General features: G+C 39.6%; 1 protein-coding gene across 3 annotated transcripts; it reads right to left on the reverse strand.

The window, feature by feature from the left end:
• Positions 1-1,684: 1,684 nt before the first annotated feature.
• rap2a (RAP2A, member of RAS oncogene family) lies at positions 1,685-8,008 on the reverse strand. 3 transcript variants are annotated; one of them, XM_012957121.3, is made up of 3 exons: positions 7,945-8,008; positions 7,358-7,595; positions 1,685-3,663 (listed from the first exon to the last, which is right to left on the reverse strand). In XM_012957121.3, the coding sequence occupies exons 2-3, from the start codon at positions 7,471-7,473 to the stop codon at positions 3,426-3,428; spliced, it is 354 nt and encodes a 117-aa protein (XP_012812575.1). In that variant the 5' UTR covers positions 7,474-7,595; positions 7,945-8,008; the 3' UTR covers positions 1,685-3,425.
• Positions 8,009-25,717: the final 17,709 nt, after the last annotated feature.

Here is a 25,717-nt window from a genome sequence, read left to right on the forward strand (position 1 = left end):
AAATCCAAACTGTATATTCTACAGTGTTTCATAGGAGTTACGTTTTTATTCAGACTAATATGTATTCAATTGTGCCATTCTAAAATACACTGTATGCCAATATTTGCAATTATCCATATTTATTTTTCCCTGGGAAAGCATTAAATATAAATATTGCTAAGGGAACTGCAAACAATAAAAAAAACTTCAATTAAAAAGGGATGATTTCTTGAAAATAGCGGGGTTTATTAATGGAAAATAAACATGAGAGCTGGCCATACTGGCACTTGTTTATACAATTGTCATTTGTGTATGATGTACAGGGACCCAAAGTAATGCTTAGGCTAATCAAATTTTGTTGCGATCTGGCGCATTGTAGTTTGTTTTCCATAACTTAAAGGACATGTAAACCCCCCACACAAAAATGTAATCAGTGAACAGCCTCTGTGAAATCTTTTAATACCTACCACACTGGTTGTCCAGAGGTTAATAGTTAGGCTGCAGCATCCCCTTAATCACTTAGATTTCCTTCTCGTCCTGTAACCCACTCGGCCCCCTCCCTCAGGAATTTGCTGTTGGCTTGTGGGCATGCTCAGTTGTTCTAAGCTCAGATTATTAAACACATTCCCTAGTCTAGCAGCCAATAAAGACATGGCATTGCTGGTTCCCATAGAAACTCAGCTCCTAACCCCCTCTTCCTTGAGCCTTGACTCTTGATGAAATTTATGCTGAATTAGGAATCTGTGTGTATGCTCTTTGCAGATTTAAATGTAACTGATGAGGTGTCAGAAAAAAAATGGCTGCTGGGTGAAAGCTGCTTTTTGCTTTAGGAAAATGTGATAGTGCTGGCATACGAAGGGGATATATGCAGTACAAATGATGCCATTTGGGGGGATTGTAGGAAAATGTAGGCTTTACATGTCCTTTAAAGGAGAAGGAAAGACTAAGTCACTTAGGGGTGACAAAATGTTGGGCACCCCCAAGTGACTTTAATCGCTTACCTTTTACTCCGAGCTGGTGCCCCTGTTAGGAGAAACCGCACCAGCCCGGGGTATCTGTGAGCGTCTCCTGCATGCGCAGTAGAGTGAAAAGACGATCTTTAACAAAAAAGTCTGCTTTTTCACTCTACTGTACATGCGCTGGCGCAGGGATTCCGCAGACAGAAGAAATAAGGAAGAGAAAACACTCACTGCAGCTACCCCCAACTGGTGCGGTTTTCTACTTACAGGGGCACCAGCCTGGGGTACAAGGTAAGCGATTAAAGTCACTTGGGGTGCCTAACATTTTGGCACCACCAAGTGACTTAGCCTTTCATTCTCCTTTAAATATCAAAAACAATACGGATAATAACATCTCCACTGTTGTGTGTGCACAATGGTTCAATCTAATAAATATATAGCCATTAATGTGCATGACCAAATTCCCCAAATATCGGACTACCTGCTAAAAAGACTGAATAACTGATAATAATCAGCCTGTGCGTGCCTTTGAAATGAAACAAGTTCCACAAAGACAAAGCCACAGAACCATTTGCATCTGAGTTGAACAAATCTGTTTCTATGTCTAAAATTCTGAATCACGACGATAATGAATTAAAGAGGGGCATCCTTTACCTTCAGCACAAATCTCAAGAACAGAAGCCTGGAACACAGGGCAAGTGACATAATATTCTGCGATACAAATTGTGGTAATGAAAAGATCAGCATTTTGAGGCATAATCCATATTTAATGCAATGCAAATAAAGCAAAGAGAGAAATATTTTTTAAACAATTTTGACCAGGAATTTAGCACCTTTAATGCACATCCCTTAGAAATCACTGTCTCAAAAATTTTGTTTTTATGTAGAGCTTTGTTAAGTTTGAAAGCAAATTAAACAGTACAAGTACTTTCTGAGAGAGAACACATATTTACAAAGATGTGTCAACACCTAAAATATCACCCCAAACGGTATTTGTTAGGATACTTATGTCTGCACATTCACACAGCATTTCATTCACATTAAAAAAGAACTATTCTCACAAGTATGAGTAATAGGTTATTTTATATGTAGTATTAAATGGGCTTTGCGTTTCCTTAAAGTGATACTGACACAAAAAAAAACACTCTTCACAATATTAATTACATTAAAAGTTACCCATAGGTCATGGGAATCAATTTTCACAGATAGGGCTGCTTTTCTTAAGTAATTGTTACCTAAGGTTCCTAAACCTGACAGTTTTGCCAACTTGACTGTCAACCTGTCAGTTATAGCTTCAAATGCCAACGGACTCCTGCTGCACAAATATGGCAGCCCCCGTCATAAAAAAATATGGGGGATCAGAAAGGTAATGTAAAAGAATCAGGCAAATACATTTAAGGCAAAACTACAAACAGCATGAAAAGACAATGTTATGATAGATGTAAAAAAAAATATTTAATTTCCGGTGTCAGTATCTCTTTAGAGTGAAAGGACAACTGAATTTCTCTTTTAAGATATAACTCCACACAATGCAGTTTCAGACAGCATTAAGCATAAACTTGCAGCATTGCCCATGCAAATGATATATACTTGATGTTTAGCTTTAGCACCCAGGAACATTCTACCTCACGGTCGTGTGCATCAACAATAAAAATTGCAATTCTTAAATTTTTAAGGGCTTCCAGTAAAATCATGTTTCATGGAAACACTCAAAAGAAAAACTCTGAAGAGACTGTTTCAGTAGAATAATTGTATTTTTAGTACACTCGCACAAAACGCATGTTTGTCCTTTCCGGGAATTTCATAAGAGGACTGTGTGCAACATGGCTTCTTTTCCCAAAAAATGGTATTCATAGTTGGTGAAATACCCTTTCCAATCACAAAAGCAGTGTTTCACTAGATACTAAAGTGTTTGTTTCTTAAGACGTAAGTCTTCTTCACTAGGGGCAATAATAAAAGCTCCTAAACTAAAACCAAACTAATATAAACAAACTCCAGCAAATAAAAGCATACAGCTTTGCACCACCAGACTTGGCTCATATTTTTTTTGGTGACTATCCCAGATCTTCTGTAGATTTTTTGTATTAATTACCTTTTTCTGGATTTGCAATTAAAACACTTCCACTGCTTGTAGGGTAAGAGCAAACGTTGGCAAGTTTACTTATAGGAAGTATTTACAAAACTGTAAATCCCAAGGTAACTCAGGAAGAAATTGTATATGGCAGGGAGCCACATAACACATAAGCCATGTAATGTAAATTTTAGATCATACAATAGCTAAACTTATGAATTTGCAAACCTAAATTTAAGAAAAAGAAAAAAAATATTTGCACATTATCCACGCAATGTTTGTTTCTTACACAGTCAATGATTTTTTTTCTCAAAGCTTTTCTTTGGATGATTCACATATTTTTAAAAAACTGAAGTTTATTTTAAATCATTGCTGTGAAAAAATATCTAACTGGATTAATTCCTTCTAAATGAACACTACTGTATATTGCACGCAGAACAGCACGGGTCATCCTTATCTGGTTGGGCTGCATAGTTCATTTGTCTCACTATTTCAGCAAAGAGCTCATCCACCATTGTTTTACTCTTAGCAGATGTTTCCATAAAAGGGCATCCCCAATCCTCTGCCAATGCACGACCCTCATTTGATGACACCTCACGTTCGCTTTCTAGATCAACTTTGTTGCCAACCAAAATTACTGGCACTTTTTCATATCTGAAAAGAAAACAAAGACCAAGAGACACAAGTTAGAGCTGAAGGTTGTAGCAATCACACAGCTGAACTATAGCAATCCTCAAACTTCAAAATGTTTCCCGACAAATAAAACTTCACTGCTATAGTAAAGAATATAGTGTCCTATTTTTGGTAATATCAAAAATACGCTGACAAACAGGGGGAACCAAATTCGAGGGCTAATGATTAGGACCCTAGAGATAATTTTAGCTGAATGTGTCTTACTTGAACCTTAGACATTTTGTTTGGTTTGCTCTTTGCTGTTGAAGTGTACGTTATCAACATGCCTTTTCTGAAACAGCTCTCTGAGGCCTTCAGAAAAGAGTGGTATAGATTCTTATGAGTCTGGGAAAATATTAAAAAAAGATCACCAAACAATTGGGCATCAATTACTCTACTGTCCAGAAGATTATCTACAAATGGAGAAGATTTTAAGCAACTGCCAACTTGCTCAAAGCAGGCCTCTGCCAGAGAGCAGAATGCAAGTTGCTAAAAGAATTAAGAACCTCTGAACTGAATGAAGGGCCCCACAGGTAACTCTTGCCACTACTGATGGCAAAGTACATGAGTCTAGCATTGGAGAGAGGCTGCACAAATTAGATCTACACATTTGCTCCCGTTTTATGTCAGAGACTGGTAATCAGTTTAAAGTTGTCTGTGCCAAAGGGGACAGTACCAGGTATTAGAGATAAGGGTGTTCTTATTTTCTACAGAAGGAAATGGGATGTTAGTATTTTGTCGAATAAACCATTGAAAAGTAATTTTTCATTGTGTTTTTGTTCAGTGACATGCCCTTTATCTTGATATGGCATTTGTATCAAAAACTGGTTACCATGTTATAAAAAAAACAAAACGTTGACCAGTTTAGCCCCAGTTTATGCCCCTAAGCACCACTTTTTCAAAAGATTATTCTTTAACAAACTGCAATGGGGTGAAAATGTAGAAAGGGCAAATGACATGGAACACACAGGACACCCTCCTTACTTATCCGGTGAGAAAGTAGCACATTATTAATAAACATTTTGTATATGTAAAGAATATGTAGACAAACACCCAATCAACAGTCTATACATTTTACCCCAATTAAATGATTCCGAAAAAAAGGCAGACTGGACTGGCCAAAAGTATCCAGACACAATTTTAGTCAAAAGTAACCAGAAACTCCATCTCCATATGCTGAGGACTTCCCATACCTGTCAGTTGAACTGAAGACGCTGCTAGGATGAGTAGTGAAACGTCTTAGCAAGTCCAGTTGCTCTAGATTACTTATACTAGATATACCATGACCTGGATGAATTAAAATCTTCATAGTCATATTTAAAATGAGAATGAGATATCCTCAGTTGGAACACACACTACAGTAGAGTTCCAACTAGTCACTGGAAGCAATGTCTGGACAAAAGTGTTGCGAGTAATGGATTATTATGGTTGAGCCGCCGCACACAAGTTTATAATCACAATTCATGGTGAAGACACAGGGGGCAATTAGTCACCGCAATTTAAAAAAAAACTCAGTAGTGGCGACTAATTGCAGAAATTGAACTGCTATAGATGTGACTAATTGCGTGTCATTTGCAGCAGGGCAATTAGTCACTGCAACTTTTTAAAAAGTTGCAGCCACTAATTGCCCCGTGTGACTTCGCACCACTGGACTTTGGAGTAATGGATTTTTTTTTTCTTCAGGCCAGCATTCCTCATCACATAGAGAAAATGCACTGGTGTTCTTTATAGCTACATATTATGGGAAGTATTATAATAATTATACTTTAAATAATAGACATTTGGGGAGATATTAAACTGAAAAGGGATTAAACAATTCTAGTAGACACCAAACTATCGGAGGCTGACACAAAGCTGTTTCATAACTAGGAATTCATTCAGGGAAAAGAAGCACAGTTCCACTATCAACAAAGAAAGAGCTACTTTATTGTATGGGTAGTCAGGTTTGAGAATGGAGGATGACACACTGTGTAAAATTGAAATTAGTGAATCAAAACCAGACTGTATAAGAATGAAATGAACCCGATGAGCTACAGGTCTAAGAGCAATGGCTATCCTAACCATTTTGTTGCTTGCTTTTCAGCTTACAGTGGGAATCATAACACTTGTACCTGTGGGCCAAACAACTATCACTACAGTTTTTACCCTACTGAAGTTTTGATTTTTGCCTTTTGATTTTTTCATCAAAACTGAATCCCGAAGTGCCCAAGTAGGCAAGCTAGTGTTAATGGTCATGCACCAACCCATGGCATTAATATACAGAAGGAAAATAGCTCACCAATACCCATAAGCTCAAAGCCAACATGAAAAAACCCATGTACCACTGTAGCCCTTTGGATACTCATGAAAAACTGTTTCTAACAACTACTTAGATATAAATGAATTCAATGAGGCACAACTTGTGGACCAAAGCTGCACTGTTGAATTGGATCTGCTGGTATCCCACAACAGGTAGGATAGATCAAGTCTACCCGCCCTATCTATAGTCTTTAATGGTCACAGCATGACTGCTTTATATCACAGCATGATCGTTTCAAGCATATATATATATATATATATATATATATATATATATTTTATAACTTAAATGTCATATATTTACTTCTAACTCATTTAATCGCCAATATAAAGTGTATTAACCATGACTGATGGTATTTCACACATTTTTGCATTGTTTTTTCTGGTGCTACTAGTGTAGCAATTTGTGTCTAAAACAACTTGTACTATATATATATATATATATATATATATATATATATATATATATATATATATATTATACACTTCTCTTGTGTATACATGCACAGAGGTTTTCACTAAATCATGCCATTAAATAGAAAGCCTATCCAGATGTAGACAATTTGTGTACAGCCACAGACTTAGATGATAATGGCAGGATATTCACAGATGCTTGTTATGTTCATATGTAATTAAGATGCTTTTGGCTGAGGGTTTCAGTGCCTTTCAATCCCTTTACATAAGGTCAGTAGAGCATATGTGCATGTTTATTTAAAGGCAAGTTCATATATGATACATGATGACTCAGTAGAATGACAGTAGGGAGCAGCATGTGTTGTGTTTATATATATATATATATATGAATACCCTGAGGCTCCACTGTGCAGCAAAGCCATCAAGCAAAAAGCTCTGCAATTCTGCCAGTGTCTGAGATTCCTCTGAGGAGCCTCATTGTTCCCTGCTGTAACAGAGAGACTATGGGGAAAGACCCAGACATATTAAATATCTATGTCAGTCATACTGCAGGGACCAATATTCTGTTTCCAATCTATAATATAAAGCATTACATGTACAAAAGCTGGACTGGGCAGACAAACAAAGAAAAGAAATAAATGAAGGATGCAATAGGGGAGCAGCCACAGCAGAAGGCTCTACCCCAGCCTGCCCCAATGGGCACTAACAGGGCAACAGGACAATGAGCTGCACAGGAGCCAATGAGAGGCGGCTTGGCTGGAGACAGGGGGGCAGTTTACTGGCAGGTTGAACAAAAGTAACTAGAGACTAAGGGCCCCCTTTGTTCTGTGCAGTAAATGATGCAGAGCCGCGGCCCCACACCTGTGCTGTACGGCAATGCCAAGCTGGCAGCGGAATGTGAGAGTTGTAGTTGAACAGCTGGAGGGCCGCGTCCAACCCTACTCCCCCCCCCCCCCCCGCTTGCCTTTTGACGCGGATGATCTGGTCCCTCATGGGCTTGATATCCTGGAAGCTCTGCTGGTTCACCATGCTGTACACTAGGATGAAGCCCTGCCCGTTCTTGATGTACAAGTCCCGCATAGAGGCGAACTGCTCGGTACCGGCCGTGTCCAGGATCTCCAGCACGGAGGGGGACGAGTCTACCTCTATCTCCTTGCGGTAGAAATCCTCAATGGTCGGGTCGTACTTCTCGATGAATGTCCCTGTGACAAATTGCACGGTCAAGGCCGACTTGCCGACCCCGCCGCTTCCCAGGACCACCACCTTATACTCACGCATCGTCCCCCTCCGCTCCCTCACAGCGCACCGCTTCTCCGCCTCCCCCTCCGTCCTCGCCGCCCCTCCTCTGCAGCGGCTTTACGAGACATGGGAAAAAGGCCGGGCTACGTGGGCCCGGTGCCCGGAGCTCCCCTCTCCCGGAGCGGCTGTTATTCGCTCATTCGCCCCCCAGTGACTCGCGTCGGCCTCTAACTACCCACTCCCCGCTCTGCCAGTGCTCTACGCCCACTTTGCTCGTCATGGCCCTCGCCTCTCTACCATTGGCTCCTTCACCTGTCGCCTTAGCAACTACCGGTCCTCAGGAACACAGGGAGGAGAACGGGACTGGCATCACCAAATCCGCCTTCTTTTATCAGGATGCTGTGAGGAAAAAAAGCCATCGCTCGGTCCTCAGCGGCAGCCAATCAGAGTGGAGTATGACCTTGGCGTCATACTCACAAGCCAATAGAAAGAGACCAGTGCTGAAAATGGGTTTGAAATAAAGATCCGCTGCCCGTCCTATGAGTCTCTCTATGCCAGGGATCCGCAACCTTTTATATTTGTGAGCCGCATTTAAATGGAAAAAGTTTTGGGGAGCAACACAAGCATTAAAAAAGTTCCTGGGGGTGCCAATAAAGAGCTATAATTGGCTACTTAATAGCCCCTATGTGGACTGGCAGCCTACAGAAAGCTCTGTTTGGCATTATACTTGGTTTTTATGCAACCAAAACTTGCCTCCTTACCAGAAATTCAGAAACGAGCACCTGCGTTGAGGCCACGGGGAGCAACATCCAAGGGGTTGGTGAGCAACATGTTACTCATGGGCCACTGGTTGGGGACCACTGCTCTATGCAATGTATAATATGAGAACATATTGCATTAAACGTAGAAATATTAACTCTCCATTTATATATATACTTGTATGTCATTCCTTTATTCCGTAAATCCCTGCAGACTTTTTAAGCAACAGGTTGTTTAGTAGTACCTTGTACTGTAATATTAGCAACTCCCTGCGACTCCTCTTTCCTCTCAGGAGGACCTCTCCATTACTGCTGGGGGAAGGCTTAACCACACTGATTCCACACGGAACTTGATCTCACAATTAATTTGGGCACCAGTGGTTCTTAAGAACAAATGATAACTGTTAATGGAATGCCTTCCCTATCTCTCTGGAGGTGCTGATTTGGATAGTACAAGCTCACAAATCAGTAAACACTTCAAATACATTATCACATAAGTTGTTACTCACAGCAGTAGTGTTCACAAAACCCCAGAGATATTATTGCCTTGGTGAAACAATCCCCAGTGCTAGGCGGAGCTCACAGTTGTCCCATGCTCCAGGAACCTTATATCTATCCTCTTGAGTCCCTATACTGGCGGCTTGGCACGACATACTAACACTTAGTAGCCTCCTCATTGGAGCCTATGGCTGCCCTACTAACCACCCTGATCCTGCCTCTCACTCCTAGACTGAGCTGTTTAAAACTATCCTAGCACTTATTGGAACCTATGTCTGTTCTAGGCCCTTCAGTACTACTTCTTCTAGTCAGGGCTAGACTGGGGGTTTTGGCAAATGCCAGAAGGTCTGCTGTAAGATGCCATAGATGAGTGACCCCCAACCCATGGTTCATGAGCAACATGTTGCTCCCCAACCCCTTGGGTGTTGCTCTCAGTGGCCTCAAAGCAGGTGCTTATTTTTAAATTCCTGGCTTGGAGGCAGGTTACATAAAACCAGGGTACTGCCAAAGAGAGCCTCCTGTAGGCTGCCAGTCCACATAGCAGCTACCAAATAGCCAAATATATCCCTTATTTGGCACCCTCGTGAACATTTTTCATGCTTGTGTTGCTCGCCAACTTTTTCTACATTTGATTGTACAAAGGTTGGGGATCCCTGCCATAGACAGTCACTATTTAGTCACTATTTAGTGGTGACCTGTTTGGGCTTTAAATGCCAAGGCCTATTTTGAATCCCAGTCCTGGTCTGCCTCCAGCAAGTAAGGACCAAAAGAGGGCGAACACATGGTGCCTTCCCTTTTTACAAACCTGGAATATCCTGACACCCTCTGGCCAGTTACTGTACTACCAGGAAAATACAGTCATGGGAAAACGTTGCTGCTGAGCTGCAAGTTGGAGTGATATCACCCCGTCCCTTTTCCCCCCAGCAGCCGATCAGCTGAACAATGGGAAGGAAGCAAGATAGCAGCTCCCAGTAGATATCAGAATAGCACTCAATAGTAAGAGATCCAAGTCTGGCTTGGGACTCCTCCAGTTACATGGGAGTAGGAGAAACAATAGATTAACTGAAAGCAGTTGTAATGTGTAGCACTGGCTCCTTCTGAAAGCTCAGACTCAGGCACAATGCACTGAGATGGCTGCCTACACACCAATATTACAACTAAATAAATACATTTGTTGGTTCAAGAATAACATTTTAAATGGTAGAGTGAATTATTTGCTATGTAAACAGTGTAATTTAGAAATAAAAAGTACACCATAAAAATCATGACAGTATCCCTTTAACCCAGGAATGAAATTAGCCTGCTGTTGATGCCTCGGAATAGAACTTAAACCTCAAGAGGTACCAAAATAACATGGTTTCCTACAGCTAGAGTCCCTCTACACCAAGTAGGTAAACCACATGCAGCTCTCTTGTACCTGAGCATGCACTCTCCACTTAAGAGCTCCAAAATAGCCCAGGAACAAGCTTCTGCCTGGACAGATTAATTGTAAGCAAACCCTGGGAAATTGAGCCACTGTTTTTGACTTACACACTTTTATGGGTTTGTAATGCTTTACTCCTTCTTTCTGAGGTTGCTGCTGTTCCTTGGGACATTCCTCTCCAGCTGGAGGGACTCCCCCACCACTTTTGACATGGGTGCACCGGACTCCTCAAATCCAGCCACCATTGGAGCAAGTCACACTTTTGTCACACTTTTAATTGCTCTTTAGTTAACAAACTAACAATTTGTGGCCCACGTTGGGCACCTTACAGGGTGGACCATTTATGAAGAAAAGTATTGTCTGTTACCATTTTGCTCTATTGCTAACACAGGGCATACCAGACTGCCATTTTAGACTTATTTGGGCTTATGATCTCTATTTTTTATTCTTCCAGCTGCTCCTTAGGAAGTGTCTTATGCCCTTCCAGCACTCTGGCTTTAAGATTACATTTTTCTGAAGGACATCCCGAAATGGAGCTCTTTACTAGGGTGGCCATTTGCAAATCTACAAAAAGAAGGACCCAGGTAGCATTGTACCATATTAGCCATAATTCAGAAAAAGAAAAAATACATACTTTTTTGTGGTAATATGATACCGTTTATTAGTTAACTGCTATGTGTGTGTAGAAACCCAAAAGGTATACAGTCCCTATGTATTTAAATCTTTTACAAGTGCTATTTACTAAGCCTTTATATCTAAGTTATCTTATTTACATATATGTGTTATTGGCCCATAGAGATAGTGACTACTTCCTGTCACTCAAGATAGTGATTGGAAAGGATCCCAGATGTATGTGTGCTGGGGAACTTGCTGTCAACAAGGCCAAGTATAGGGCCAAGTGCCCTATAGGGACAAACCTTTTAGAGAAAGTAAGGGAACAGGGACCCTGTGAATAAGGTTTTAGTCAGATATAACATATCTGACTAAACACAGATATATAACACAGATATATACATTCTAGGAATGTAAGCTAGTGAGACATGGCTAAGCAGCATTTTGCTCCACCTGAGGATCGATAGCTGGTGGTAGCTCTCCCTTAGGCATAACTGGCCTACAGTAAAGGGACTACAGTGTAAAGGGACTAGCCTTTAGAGTATCACTCCCTGAACAGTTTCCACTGGAGGGCATCAGGACCACTAGCTGGTAGCATTCAAAAGATGTTTCTTAACCTACCAAGCAATCTCCACTGTGGTGTCAGAATTGTTAGTTCTATCCATGACTGTATCTGACTGCATAGCTATACTAACTCATTGATTTGTAACTATTAAAAACCCTGTGATGATTTGACAGTAGTTTTTTTGTTTTGTTTGCAAGATTCTCTGGCATCCTGCTTAATCATTAGTTGCCAAACACCATCTCCCTTCCTCCACTCTATCACTTAGCAAGGGCCCATCTGGGTAAGGGAGTCCAATGTGACTGATGTTTTACCATCACTAGCTGGAAAGGCGGCACGGTTTTGTTTAACTTATGAGCCTTATAGCTCTGCCATGTAGGGGCTAGAAATCAGGAGCATAGGTAACTAAGCAATGAAGAAAAAAAATCACCATTAGCCTCTAAAGTTTGTTCTAAGGCTTTTAGCAGATAAGCTACTCTGGACTTTGGAAATAAAATATTAACAGAAATGTTAATCTGTTTCCTCAGAAACCATTTTAAAGATACCAGCATGCCATCACATTTGGCACAGTTTGGGTGCCATGACTAATAAATACATCATGCTGGCATTGTAAACACAGTGCGTCTGCACCAGATGCAATGAAGTAGTGTTTGCTGTGTTCTTCTGCCAGCTTCATTTACAAATTACAGCTTTTAACTGAGAGACAGGCTCCAGGCTAGAACAGAAATCTTAGGGCCCACAAAAACATTTATAATAGTTTATCTGGGAGCAGAGTTTGTTTCCCTAAAGAGGCCCTTATATTCCAAAGATACAACAAAATGGTGTACATTGCAATCAGAAACCATATAACTGTTGTCTGTATTTAGCAAAAGGCAATTTTAAAGCATCCTTGGTTACAATAATGTCTAATTATAAAACTGATTATGTTCTTTGCTTTCCCTTGCCTGACATAGTGTCACTACAGAGCTATGAAAATGCAAGTTGACTGAACGCACACATATCAGTAAAACTGAGTATTGCTTTGCCTATTCCCAGTTGGAAGGACTCCAGACACAAAGAAGCATTGATTAGCCTCTGCAGGGAAGGTAAAAGGTAAAATAGCAGGCAATTAAACGAGGGCAAATCCACATTAAAGGATAAGTAAACCTTTAAAACAAGTTCATGTAAAATTGATGAGAGTGCTATTCTAAGCACTTTTGAAACATTGATTATTTATTTATAATTCCAAGATATTACGGGTTAAAATACTGTTAATTTGAATGCATTTTGTTACAACAGCACCACCTGCTAGTCACTTTCCGAACATGAAGTCAAGGACTTTGTCATCGATTTTGTCAGGAGAAAGAAAGAGGGCTGATCTGATGTTTTTTTGTTTAGAAAAAATATTAAAAAACTTAGATAACTTCTCTTACATCCTTTTAAACCAGAAGAACATCAGATCAGCCCTCTTTCTATCTCCTGACAACTTCCTTGACAACATCATGGTCAGAAAGAAGCCAGCAGGTGGCACTGTTGTGACAAAATACTTTCATATTAAAGGAATAGTTCAGTGTAAAAATGAAACGGGGTAAAATAAATAGACTGCTCAAAATAAAAAATGTTTCTAATATACAGGTATAGGACCCGTTATCCAGAATGCTCGGGACCAAGGGTATTCCGGATAAAGGGTCTTTCCGTAATTTGGATCTTTATACCTTAAGTCTACTAAAAAATCAATAAAACATTAATTAAATCCAATAGGATTGTTTTGCATCCAATAAGGATTAATTATATCTTAGTTGGGATCAAATACAAGGTACTGTTTTATTATTACAGAGAAACAGTAAATCAATTTTAAAAATCATAATTATTTGATTATAATGGAGTCTATGGGAGACAGGCTTTCTGTAATTCGGAGCTTTCTGGATAATGGGTTTCCGGATAAGGGGTCCGATACCTGTAGTTAGTTAGGCAAAAATGTAACTTACAAAGGCTAGAGCAGGCAGATGTCTAACATAATAGCCAGAACTCTACTTCCTGCTTTCAGCTCTCTAACCTCTAAGTTGGTCAGTGACTTTAGGGGAACACATGGGACATAACTGTTCGGTTAGTTTGTGAGCACACAGCGCAGGTCATATTCAAATGCAAACTAACTAACTGAACAGTTATGTCCCATAAGCCCCCCCTCAAGTCACTGATTGGTTATTGACTGCTGCAAAGTAGGAAGTAGTGTTCTGGCCATTATGTTAGACATCCATTCACTCCAGCCTTTATAGATTAAATTTTTGCCTAACTAACTATATTGAAAACATCTTTTATTTTGCTCATTATATTTTATCCAGTTTAATTTTTAAGTTAGGTTGAAAAATGACTGAAGTCTATCAATTTCAACCCTTCCAAGATCAAGTTCAACCCTTCCAAGTGAACCTAGCACATACATAATCCTATACTGATATACCTATACACTTAAATACACAAACCATATATACCAACATCAATACTAACTGTAGATTTTAGTATCACTATCTTTGTTCAAGAAATCATCCAAGCCCCTCTTAAAAGCATTAACAGAATCTGCCATCACAACATCATTCTGAAGGGTACTCCAAGGGGCATACACAAACCAGTCTGCAAGGTTTATAAAGGGCCATTTACAGATGCAGCGTCAATTATGGTTTCTCTAAAATGGATGCAAATGTTGCTTGTGTTGATAAATCTTGTACCATCATTCAATAGTGGTACATTTATCTAAATAGACCCTTTGCACTGCCGTATAGTCAAAACAATCACATGTCAATGCCATTTTAATGCTGTGTAGTAAAAAGTGACGCAATCTTCCCTGAAAATATTAGCCACAACTTGCACACAACATGGTTACTTTCCTATTATTGTTTCCCAGTATCTGTTTACTTCTACACAAAACAGTCCTGTAATAAATATGATCATAGCCAATGTATTATTTGTGAGTGCAAATAATTCTCTCTCTATACCTTGCAACATGCAAATGGCAGAGAACATATCAGCAAAGTGCAAAAAGAAAAGTCAGCTTGCCCTGCAATAGTAAATTGTCCTTACTTTTCTGTATATCAGGCACTCTGGACTCCTACTTTTCTTCTGACATGAATTTTTATTTGTTTGAATTGTTTCACTCATGGCTCTACACCACTGGCCCTAGTGAAACATACCTGTAAACATTAACAAATAAGAGTTTAGGTTTTCTGTAACCACCCAAAGCTACCTGATGCTAACTTTTAACAAAAACTATCATTCTCATTTGCCAAAAAAATATTTTCATGATACTCATTTTTGTGAGACTGAAAGGAGACGTTTTTCTTATGTTTTCTTTCCAAAAGCTGTATGTTACTGCAGTCTGCTCTGTCAGAATTCAAAACCCAGAAGACTGTGTGGCATTGTCTTAAAAATTAAACAATATTTTAATACTGTCTTAATAGTTTATATATTATTATTTTTTTAAATATTGTTTAAATATTTCTTACAAATAAGAAAGATTTCTCAAATCCTTAAATAAATAGATAGAATGAAAATTTGTCGTTGTTGGGGAATATTACAAGTCAAAACGCAAAAAAATATGATGAACTATAATAAAACGTAAATAAAAACATGATGTACACAGTAAATTACAGATTTTGTTTTATTCTGTTAGCATTCTAATTTCAAGGTGAAAAAAATTAGTTAAAAGGGATACTGTCATGATTTGGGGCCAAACTATCGAATTATAATGACGGCGATGGGGCAGTCGGTTTGGGGACCACATCAACGAGTCGATGCGGTCCCCGATCTGACTAAATCTTTTAACCTGCCCTATTGATATCTGCCCAATTTCAGGCCAGATATCGGTCAGGCATGCCCCTATTTTCTTCCCCTACACGGGCGGATAAGCTGCCGAACCGGCTCAAAGGACCAATATCGGCAGCTCCAATCGGCCCGTGTATAGCCGCCTTTACAGCTCAGCATTAAAGTGTGACTGAAGTTTATCAGAGCACAGGTCACATGGCTGTAGCACCCTGGGAAATGAAGAATATGGCTAGCCCCATGTGAAATTTCACAATTAAATATAAATTTTCTTTTTGAAAAAATGGATTTTAGTGCAGGATTCTGCTGGAGAAGTTCTATTAACTGATGCATTTTGAAAAAAACGTTTTACCTTGACAGTATTCCTTTAAAGATAAAGGCAAGGTTAAATCACTGGGGGATGTCTAATGTTATCACTGGGGGAGACAAAAGTTATGCACACCCAGTTATTGTAATCACTTATCTGATCCCCCGGGACACCGCTGCCCCGGCACAGGGTGAAAAGTTGAACTTTTTCACTTTACTGCGCATGCGTTGGCCCAGGATTTTGAAGAAAAAAAGAAGGGAAGAAGACGATTTCTTACTCGCCAGAACCCTGGGCAGGAGCACCAGCCCTGAGTATCAGGTAAGTGATTACAATCACTGGGGGTTGCCTAATTGGGAGCTTGTCTCCCCCAGTGATTGTACCTTTTCTTTCTCCTGTAATATCAGGAAACTGCTTTCATCCATAATACAGTTAATGGACAAACTGACAGAATACAATATTGATATGTGTTACACAGCTCGAGGTGAAGTGTATAAGGTCGTACATTTAGCTGTTTAATTGATTTTCTCAGCATGAAAACAAGCACATACTCAGCACTCAGTATATTGCCACATTAAAAAAAATTGTTGTCCGTTCACTCTATATTGTATTTCTGAATTTTGTTTCATAAGAACCTAGGAAAACCGTAACACTATTCTAATTCTAAAAATTATTAGTTCCATTTTAAATTGTTTTGCATACTGTGTGTGCTGTATAGAATACTTTCCACCTTAGCAACCTACTGTTGGAAGTGTGTTGTATGTTAGAATAAAAAAAAAAAAAAACTGCCACTGGGGAGCAAGAGCAAAAATAGTGTCAAACTTTCACAAAAAACCTGTGAAACAAAAGTGTTAAAATCTTTGAAGAAAAAAATTATTACAGTTAAGGGTGAAAGGTACAAATTACATGAGCTGTGTTAAATCTGTAACACTCTAATTGCCCTATATAGGAAACAATTTATAATCAAGTTACGGCAACTCTTATTTTATTTTAACTTCTTAATTTAATATGTATGTAGGGGATCAGAGAACTCTTTCCCCTGTTTCTCTGTCTGTGACATCATCCAGCCTGACTACAGACAGGCCCGGATTTGTGGCGAGGGGGGGGGGTTTGGTGCAGAAAGGGGCGAGCTCGGGGCACCCCAATTTGAAATCCAGCGCTGGTTACAGACTGGGGAGAACCCGATTGCCAGTGCACTGCTGGGAGAGAGGAGGTGTGCCTAGGTTTGAAGCCAAAAATCAGGGGCGGGCCCAGCAGTTTATAAAGGTAGTCCCAGTTGTTTTGCCAGCTTTTGGAAGAGAGATCCAGAGTAAGTAGCTAGTACCAATTGTTGTGAATTCAGACTGCAAAGAGAGAAGTCTGCTGGGCTGCTGGTGATTACAAAGTCCTCTGTGGAATCTCCATGTGTGTCCCCTGGTGAGGACAGATATTGCTTGCTTGCCTGCTACGTGGGAGCAGTCGCCTTTCCAAAGGGGAAGATACTCTGGGACAGGTAGTGCAATCTGGGAGGGGGGGGGGTTGGCATAAGAGCTCTTGGGGAAGGGACTGAACTAAATAAAAGGTTTGTGGTCTATCCGGATCCAAGTTGGGACTGGGCGACTAAAGAGACTGTGCCAGGACTGGATAGACTGCACGGGTTCCTCAGGGCAGGATTATCAATTATCCATAAAGTTTTGTTTATACTATATCAACAGTTATATAAAGTTATTCTTGCTGCAAAGTGTGTGTAATTATTTTTCCAAGTGGAAATCCCCTTGAGGTGTGCTCCTCAGTGTCCACTAGGTGGCGGCACTGAGCTAAAATCCCAGTTCCCAGTAACTTTCACATTTGCAAAGAGAACTACAAATCTCCTGGTCTAAGCAAGTATACAGCCCAATGAAGTAAGTGTGCCAAGAAAGGGTTACATAAAGAAAGGGTTACATAAAAAAACAATTTGTTGTTGTTGTTGTTGCGTCTAACCATATTGTTAAAAAAAAGCATGCTGGGCTATGTGGGTAATAACAGATCTGGACTGAAATGCAAAATTAGTTCTGACACTTTGGGTACACAGAGGCCCAATCTGCCTCCCACTAGCCCACTAAATGTGAGTCTATGGCATCTTACAGCAGTCGCTCTGGCATTTGCCAAAATCTACAGAATGCCAGACTTTCCTGTTAACAGTACAGTTATCTGAAGAGGGGAAGAGAGAGTTACAATTTTTTTGTGCAAATAAAAATATGTCAAAAAAATATAAATGTTTTTTCAGTTAATGTAACATCTAAAACTGAATTATATAATAAATCATCTAACCCATAAACTGTATCCCATTAAACATTGTATTACTTAATTTACAAATTAATGTTATATTATGATATATATATATATATATAAACTCTTATAAATCTGGTATTTTGGTGTCCATACAGCCATATGGCTTGGAAATAAGCATCATCTTTTACAACTGTACTATGCTATGAGATGACAGAAGGTACAAACCATAATTAGACGGTCGCATCCTACTTGATAGCTGTAGATGTAAATCATTAATTAGCAATTACAGACAGTCTTGCAAAGCTTGCCAAATATCTTGAATATGTGTCATTGCCACCACAACACCATACGGTATTTTTTTTTTTTTAACAAAAGAATAGGTTTTGTGTTATCCCATATGCCAGAACAAGAAAAAAAATGTTTTTTTTTGTGGTAATGTTATTCCATTTATTTGCTTACTGATATATGTAATAATTAATTTGAAAAAAAAAATTTAAAACTGTTGGGCACATGTGCAGTGAGCAAAGTGCAATTTCAAACCCAGTCACCATGTTTCTTTTACAACATTGCCGATCATTGTGGTCGCAAGAGCATGATGCGCTTGGTACAATTGCGCTGCGCCTATGGCAATGTCATCCAATTCAACAAGTACCAAAACTGTGCATTTATTTTGTCACAAATCAAAGCGAATTGTGGGGAAGTCCAGTTGGTGTAATTTCCAAAGTATCGCATGCCAGTGACATCCGTGCCTAATCCTTTAGGTGAAAGTGTGTTGGACTTATTGATGCTGGACACAAAGGGAAACTTGGAGCTACTGTCTGGTTAGCAGGTGGTGAAGGCTCCAGGGTCCCCATGCATCACTAGGAATGGCAGCACTCGGTACGGAATGGAAAGCAGGAAGGACTAGGTGGCGCCAAGCCCAACTATAAGGAAATGCAAGGAAAGCATTACCATAAGTACCTTTAATGAAAGTGGAGAATGTAAAGAAGTGTCCAGGTCATGCAGCAGAATGACCACAGCTGTACCAGACCACCCCATATCCTTTTTTTGTGATTTTTCATATAGGCACCCATGGGCCTCCCCCACTGCTGCCCTATGCCCACAAGTGCCTATATGGAAGTTAGGACCATGGGTTAGGAGTTTTCTTGGTGGCGAGTGACTTGGTGGGATACATGCAATCTGGAGGTTATAGATCATAATTGCAATAGACCCAACAAATGTACAAATATAATCTTTTTAGAAGGTTTGAATAGACAGTAAACTATTTTATTTATAAAGACTACCTCATGCCTCCCTGACATGCTCTGCTGCCATTTATAGTAAAATGCATAGCAACTTTAGAATCAAAAACACTGAAAGGAAAACCTGCAGCTGTTATGGTTTTCCCACAAATCCACGCTACTCTGTACAGTAGTGGGTGCTGTAACCAAACATTAGCACAGCTATTTTTATAGACATGATCAAAGCTGAAAGCTGTTTTATGATTATCTGCAGAGAATGTCTCAGCTGCTATCCCATTACTCATATACATAAAGAAATGTATATCCAAATGATACAAATGTTATACGTCCCCCAGCCTAACTCTTTACCCCCTACAATGTAGTGGATTGAGTCTCATATCTCAAGGCATAGCAGACCCAATTCAATTTGGTGAGAAAAGCTTTTCTCCGAATTCAATTCCATATTTTCCCATAGAGCCAGATGCAATTTATTGAGAAAAACTGATCACTGTTTCTCACATGAAAAAGTTATTGAAGTCTATGAAAAACCCCGAAACATTTTTTTCTCCTCAAATTCAACCAAAATTGAATCTCTCCCATACGTTTTTATGTAATTGAAAGTGACTATTACCTCACTTATGATAGGATAGAACGTGTCAGTTCTAGGACTAGCACTAGAATTAAGAGTAATAGGTCTATAGCTGCCAGAACAGAAGTAGCTGGATATAAGTGGAGCTACCAGGGGAAGGTCCAAATAAATTACCTTCAGTTTGTGGTAACAGAAACTGGAACCAACCAACATGCTACCCAACTTCTTTCCTTACTGGAGCCTTAACATGTATACTGTATAGTGCAATGTCATAACAATAATTCACATAATAATCCATATAAAACAATCTGCAGAAAAAATAAAAACCCTAATCCATAAAACCCAAACACAAATGAGGGGCCCCTTCAACCTCAAAATTGAAAATCAGCATTACAACAGGATATAAATATATATAAGAGAAAATTGTAGCAATATTTACAGTAATTATCGTGTCCTTTCTTCCATTATGACAGCACTACACTTGGGTTTACCCCCACCCTCCCATTGGCTAGGATAGACTAATAGGAAGTTTTAATTACAAACAAAAAGAGCATAAGTAACCCAACTTTAATTCTCTATTTTCCCTTTTACATGCTTTAAATGTAATTTACCCTGTTGAAAAACAAACAATAAAAACAAAGTTTAAAAAAAAAATAAAAATTCAGAGATGTCTGAATTCCAAGAGGAAGACAATTGTTAAGTAGAACAGATATAAAGCAGGATAATTATTGTGTTGTCTTGTGATTCTCTGTCCCACTGGGAGAGAAAATTCAACTGGAATGTCCTCATGTTCCATTTCAAGCAATTCACCATAATAAGTATGTAGGTAACAAAGATTTACTTCAGCATTTTAAAGTTGTAGCTATATTGGGTTTTGTCCACAATATGGCACCAACCACTAGGGTTAGTCTGTAGAGGGAGTCCGCATCAGGAGCCTATTTAAAAAGGTGTACCAGCAGAGCATTTCCTCTTTGGCCTATTAGGGCTATGTCACACGGGGAGATTACTCAATGCGCAACAAATCTCCCTTGTCGTGGGCGAGAATGTAAATTTCTGGTGGGATGGCATATGCGAAGTCGCGGAAGTTGCCTGGAGAGGAAACTTTGTGGCGCCGCGTAGGCCATCCCACTGTCGATCTACATTCTATCCGGTGGGATGGCATTTCGGGGAGATTAGTCGCCCTTGACAAGGGAGATTTGTTGTGCAGTGATTAATCTCCCCTTGTGTCACAGCCCTTACCATCTACAGTGAGTGCAGACATACTGAGAGCTACTGAGTTAGAGTGAGGATACATAGCAAGAACAGCCCGAGTCCCAATGAGGAGTAAGATTTTGGAGGAAGCATGTGCCTGGTAGGAATCTGATAGCGTTTAGGTGTAGGTGTGTGGAGAGCCTACGAGTGCTTGGGCACTGTATGTGAGGACACTGCAGAGAAAGGGGGAGCAGGGTTATAGAGAGGAGAGAGCCCCCTGAAATGGCTAACGGCACTCTGCCTGTTCAATCCTACATAACAAGCGGTCCTGGAGGGAGCCTGAAGGAATGCTGTGTGTGTGTGAGAAAGAAAGAAAGAAAGAGTCTTTCAAGTCAAGAACAATTGTGTAACATTTGTATTGCTGGTCAATTGGCTCTGGTCTGCCCCTGTACAGCTTGTGAGAGAATCCAATAAAGTCTGCTGTGGGTCAATGCAGAATTTGAATCATGACTACCTCTCACAATAAAGGCCTGTGTTGGTCCCAGGCTGACAGTATAAAAACCACAGGTACCACAGGCAAGGACTCTCACAAACTTCTGGCATTCCATGGTTGAAATCTGGCATTTCTGTTGCCACTAAGGGTGTTCCAATAACTCTGTCTTGGTTCTTGGGTGGAAGAAGGTTTAGAAAGGTTGCTTTTGTCTCTTTCTTTTTCAACTGTATTTATTGATATTTTAAAGTTCACAAATAACAATATAACAACAAGGCTGCAAAAGATTGAAAAGCCATCTAAATGTCTATAGAATTTATAGCACTAAATGGCACTGAACATGAGAAAACTGTGCTATAGGTAATATAAAGTGTATTACCCACTGATCTGGAATTAAGGCTGCCCAACTCTCTGCAAAGGCCTGCATTCAAGCACCTACTATCCATGCACCTTCAGCAATTCTTGTGGGCACCTTTTAAAGAGGAAGCAATTTTGTTTCCTCTTTCAGACTGGATTTCTTAATAATTCCCTCACAGGTCTAGAAGATGAAGCAAAGTCTCAGTGCTTCTCTAGATGTAACTGTTCAAGACATGGTTTTACCATATAGTCTGACCAAGTCTAAAGAATTGGTATGCAGTTTGAGGCTGCAAACACTCTCTCAGTTTCAGATATTATATCATCTTTAATATTTATCAGCCAACCCTTCATACATTTATGTAAGGATATTAAAGCGGGCATGCTGCTCCCAGCAGTTTAAACTTTTTTAAAGATTAATCTTTATTTTACAATCCATAAGATCTTTAAGGCTGATTGTATCTTCAACCCGGAAGAGTTGTGCATTTTGCCAAACTTGCAAAAGGTGTAAATCCATTTGGAAACTTGGAGGTCTGGTTTTTGCTGAAAATCGCTGTGAGGTTGCCTGATCAGCATTCCAGATATACACAGCTTTAGCTCTTAAGACCAGGGGGCCTATTTATTAACACTGGAGACAAATACCACCAGTGATGTTGGCCATTACAACCAATAAGCAGTTAGATTTGAATGGTCACCTACAAGTTAGAAAACAAAAGCAACATCATCACTGATGTTTGTCTCCCCCCCAGGTGTAGTGCTGAAATGTGGGAAGGCAGGAGATCTACTCATTACCCCAGTGTATACAATGGGAGTCTGGAAGCCATACTTGCCCTGGATGGGTGGGGGCTCAGAATAATATAATAGGTATTGCTGGAACACTCACTCCTCATACTTCAAAAGAAAGGTGGGGTGCTTGTCTTAAAACACTACTTGATATTGGACAGTCAACAATTAACAGCACGTTCTTTTAAAGGGATGGTTCACCTTCAGTTTAACTTTTAGTATGTTACATAATGGCCTATTCATAGAAACTTTTCATCTGGGTTTTTATTTATTAAAGTTTTTGAATTATTTACCTTTTTCTGACTCCTTGCAGCTTTTTAAAAGCAGTAAAAAAATATATAGTTTTGTCTCACAGGGCACTTTGTAAAGCTAGAAGAATGTGTATGCAAATCTCCATAAAGTCACTTTAGTATGTCACTATCTAGTAATCTGTTACTAAAGCTACAATATTTAAAAAAAATGTAACTTTAGTTTTTAGAACTTCAGTTTAGAACTTCTGCTTCAAAGCACATATATGTATTTTTTCTAATTTTGAGCACACACCAACTTGCTGGTCCTATTATGTTTTATGGTTGTAGTTTCGGTAGTGGACCACTAGATGGGAATGCACTAAAGTGTATTTAAGAATCTTTGTACATGTGTTAATTTAGTTTAAAAGGAGCTTTGGGAGGCGCGCAACGTTGCTTGTTCTTTTTCTATGCCTTAGCCCCCCCAAAAAATACAATTTAATCTGAAACTATAAAGGAGAGTGCTGTCCATTTGGATATGTAACTAACTGAGCTGAGTGAGTAATGGAAACCAATGCCTTCTAGGCACCATCAAAGAGGGAATTCAGAAATGCCTGAATATGAAAACACACCTATACTAATTCTATAGGGCTTATTTATAAAACTGTGTAAAAAGTTGGTGTATATAAGAAGCTGAAGGCTAGCTGTAAATGCATAGATAAAAACTTGCATAGAAAGTAGCAATAATTTAGTAAGATTGACACTGTTTGTTTCACTTACTATGCCACTTCCTATATTTTTCACACAAATATGTCCAAATCACCAGTTACACCGAGATACAGAACATTTATTGGTTTGGGGTGCTAAGTCATACTTGAGTAATTTAAGCCAAATATCTGGGCAGATTCAATTTGATAAGAAAAGCTTATCTTCAAACACAGATTTTCCCATAGAACCAGATGCAATTTAATCTGAAAAAACTTCACTGTTTATCACATGAAAACTTTATTGAACCCTATGGGAAAAACCTGGAACTGAAACTCAAATTGAATCTCACCGATAGGTTTTCACATGATAAACCAAAAAATAACATTTTCTAATCTAAGTTTTCATCTTCATGGTCCCGTCTCTTGATATCCTCAAAGCTACTTAAGAACTGGGCAGAAAACTACTCTGCACCACATGCAATTGGGGTTTGCTCCGCACAGGGGGCATCTGCTTCTTTTACAGATGAAACTCAGTTTCGTTTGCAGTCTGCTGATATTTGAAATATTTCTTACAACCCCTAAGCTTAGCTTCTCAACAGCAGCCTGTAGCACAATGAGCATGTCCAGTGTCACTTACACAGAATTACATACACAAGATTAAGCTGCTATGGACAACTTTGAAGGTGCGGAACATTACTGTTATAACGCTGCTAAATGTCTGGGCTGATATAGTAAGTTCAGAATATGAAATACAACATTTCTAGTACAGGTGTAGGACCCGTTATCCAGAATGCTTGGGACCAATTTTCCGGATAAGGGGTCTTTCTGTAATTTGGATCTCCATACCTTAAGTGTACTAAAAAATCAATAAAACATTAATTAAACCCAATAGGATTGTTTTGCATCCAATAAGGATGATTTATTTCTTAGTTGGGATCAATTACAAGGTACTGTTTTATTATTACAGAGAAAAAGGAAATCAGTTTTAGAATTCTGAATTATTTGATTCAATTGGAGTCAATGAGAGACGGGCTTTCAATAATTCGGAGCTTTCTGGATAACGAGTTTTCGGATAAGGGATCCCATACCTGTAATATGTTTTTAGGCATTAGTTCTCCTTTAACGCTTGCTAGCCTTGCTATCCAAGGCTAAACCAACAGATGAGAAGTAATCATCAAATGCCTTAATTAGGTTGGAAACCTGTTAAACAGGCAGCCAGATAACCAGTATAAGAGCAACACACTGATGTTTTTTTTCCCACCTACAAATCATTGATCTTTTCTAAGATTCATTAAAGCTTTCCAGATTTTCCTGACAATCAGGAAAATTGTAATGAACTGATACATTTATCAGACTGGATACCTGTGTCAATTTGTCGTCCTGGGTCACAAAATCCATAACTCACACCTATAACCACCCCTGACTCTAAGGGCAATGTCCCACAGGTAGATTAGTAACTGTTAAACTGTTGGCTACCGCAAGCAACTAATCTCCCCGAAATGCCTTCCGACTGGCAATAAAGTGAATCACTGGTGGAAAGGGAGACATGTGCATTGTTTTTTTTTAAGTCATGTGACATTTTCTGCTGGAGGAAACTTCGCACAACTTCAGAAAACCGAAGCATCACATGTGCCTTCCCACCATGCCCCATATATAGCCTTTGGCTATATAGGCACTTTGGCTCTCCCCCTCTCTAAACGTTTTTCAGGGGAAAATAAAAGACCTGACTGTGGGGTTTTCTTTTTTACCTTCTGTCATAAAATAAAAACTTCCATTAACTATACTCAATGACTAAAGGTCCCCATACACTATAAGATCCGCTCGCTTGGCGATGTCGCCAAGCGAGCGGATCTTCACCTGATATCCCCACCTATGGGTGGGCAATATCGGGTAGCAAGTAGCTTAAAAAAAAAATCTGATCGTTTGGCCCTGGTGCCAAAAGATCGGATTACATTTGCGGCCATGGGGCAGTCGGTTAGGGGACCACATCAATGAGCCGATACAGACCGCAATCCGACTGGATTTTCTAACCTGGCCGATCGATATCTGGCCAATTTCAGGCCAGATATCGGTCGGCCAGGCCCCTCGTTTCTGCCCCTACACGGGCCGATAAGCTGCCGAGTCGGTCCAAGGGACCGATATCGGCAGCTTCTATCGGCCCGTGTATGGGGGCCTTTAGTCTACGGCACATGAGATTTATTTTCCACTGGTGAGAAATGCCCAAATACACCTGTGCGGCATGTCTTTAAGTAAAATAGAATGTAAGATAGCAGTCAGACAGGCCGCACAAGCCCATTTGGGCTCTTTTAACCATTGATAATATAA

This window comes from Xenopus tropicalis, chromosome 2 (assembly GCF_000004195.4).
Source record: "Xenopus tropicalis strain Nigerian chromosome 2, UCB_Xtro_10.0, whole genome shotgun sequence".
NCBI lineage: Eukaryota > Metazoa > Chordata > Amphibia > Anura > Pipidae > Xenopus > Xenopus tropicalis.

Excerpts from the sequence above, each read along its gene's own strand:
- rap2a (XM_012957120.3), bottom strand. Across the intron at positions 3,664-7,357 it reads CAGATCATCCGCGTCAAAAG|ATATGAAAAAGTGCCAGTAA; the intron begins GCAAGCGGGGGG and ends TTTTCTTTTCAG.